Source organism: Octopus bimaculoides, unplaced genomic scaffold (assembly GCF_001194135.2).
Source record: "Octopus bimaculoides isolate UCB-OBI-ISO-001 unplaced genomic scaffold, ASM119413v2 Scaffold_25406, whole genome shotgun sequence".
NCBI classification, from domain to species: domain Eukaryota; kingdom Metazoa; phylum Mollusca; class Cephalopoda; order Octopoda; family Octopodidae; genus Octopus; species Octopus bimaculoides.
Genome location: NW_026306484.1, coordinates 98,821 through 100,490, shown reverse-complemented (window position 1 = coordinate 100,490; position 1,670 = coordinate 98,821). Strand labels below are relative to the sequence as shown.

Here is a 1,670-nt window from a genome sequence, read left to right as displayed (position 1 = left end):
ATGCAGCAGCAGTTACAGGAACAGTTTTTCTCTCCTCAAACAAGGACAGACAAGGAATAATTTCTTTTTAAAGAACAAAAACAACGCAACAGCAGAGAAACAAACAAACAAACACCGCCACCACCACCACCACCCACCTCACAAAAGACCCCCCTCCCCTCATTTGCATACACTTCTAAGGACCAACAGCATCTTGGTCATCATCATTATCATTAACAACAGCAAGGGCCTTGTAGCATCTTTGCTACCCCCTCCCTGTCTCTCCCTCTCTCTCTCTCTCTCTCTCTCTTTCTACACTTTCTCTCTCTCTCTCTCTCTCTCTCTGTGTTTCTGTCTGTCTCTCTCTCTCTGTGCCAACAAAGTTCTCAGCAAATTCTACATAAACACATAAACACACACAGAGACACACACATATATATATACATCCATATTCATCCCTATATATACATACATATATATATATATATATATACACTCAAAGATATATGTACACAGAGACATACGTTTATATATACACACACAAGCAGTTGTACATGCACACAAATATATACACACAAATATAGACATACAAAGATATACACGCTCAGAGATATACCCCAAAACATTTATATACACTCGCACACAAATATATATATATATATATATATTCACAGATATATATATATATATATAGACGCCAGGATATATATAAACAACTATATATATTATACATATATATATACATGCAAAGAAAAGTACCTCTAGGAAACTTTAAGCCGTACTGAGGATTAGAAACCAAAACAGCTGGTTTCATTTCTATATCATTATCATTATTATTATTATTATTATTATTATTATTATTATTATCTTTATTCCTAATTATGATGGTGAAAGCATTACACTTGCTGTGGTTGTGTCTTTCAACTTTGGTTCTTTTCATTCCGGTGAGTTGGAAAACATTAATTTTTGCTTCAATATCTATCTAAATCTCTCTGTCTCTGTCTCTCTCTCTCTCTCTCTCTCTCTCTATCTATCTATCTATCTATATTTGTACACACACATACATACATTTATATATATATATATATATATATATATATACATAGATATATATATATATGCATATCTATCTATCTCTCTGTATGTATATATATATATATATATATATATATATATATATATACTATATACTATAACTATATACTATAACTATATATTATAACTATATACACATACGTTTGTGTATGCATAAATAAGAAATTAAAGTATACATATATATACACACACATATATATATGTATATATATACACACATACATATAACCGGCCATGACGAAGGGAAATAGCCCTGAAACTCGAGTCGCCTTTATATATATATATTTATATTTATATATTTATATATTTGATCCTTTATATTGAACACTCAATATTTCATCTATTCAATAAGACATATTCCATATATTCAATAAGACATTCAATACTTTCTTTCATGGTGCCATCCATTTTTATGTTATTTTATTTTATATTGTATATTGTATATCATATTATATATTGTATATTCCATATTCTATACCCCACATTAGTTCTGCAGGAATATAAATAAAACATAAAAAACAGACAGTGTTGGAACTCTTTTAAAAAAAATAATATATTCCTCTATACACAATCATACAACCCCCCCTTTTTTGTAT

The 1,670-nt window shown here is 29.4% G+C and overlaps 1 protein-coding gene across 1 annotated transcript in view; it reads left to right on the top strand.

Annotated features, from left to right (window-relative positions):
* The first annotated feature begins 6 nt into the window (after positions 1 to 6).
* The window catches only part of LOC106871835 (fibropellin-1), a 61,315-nt gene continuing 59,651 nt past the window's right edge, over positions 7 to 1,670 (top strand). Inside the window, exon 1 of the mRNA XM_014918553.2 lies at positions 7 to 923. Coding sequence (XP_014774039.1) covers positions 861 to 923 — 63 coding nt within the window. The 5' untranslated portion in view covers positions 7 to 860. The remainder of the gene's footprint in view (positions 924 to 1,670) is intronic.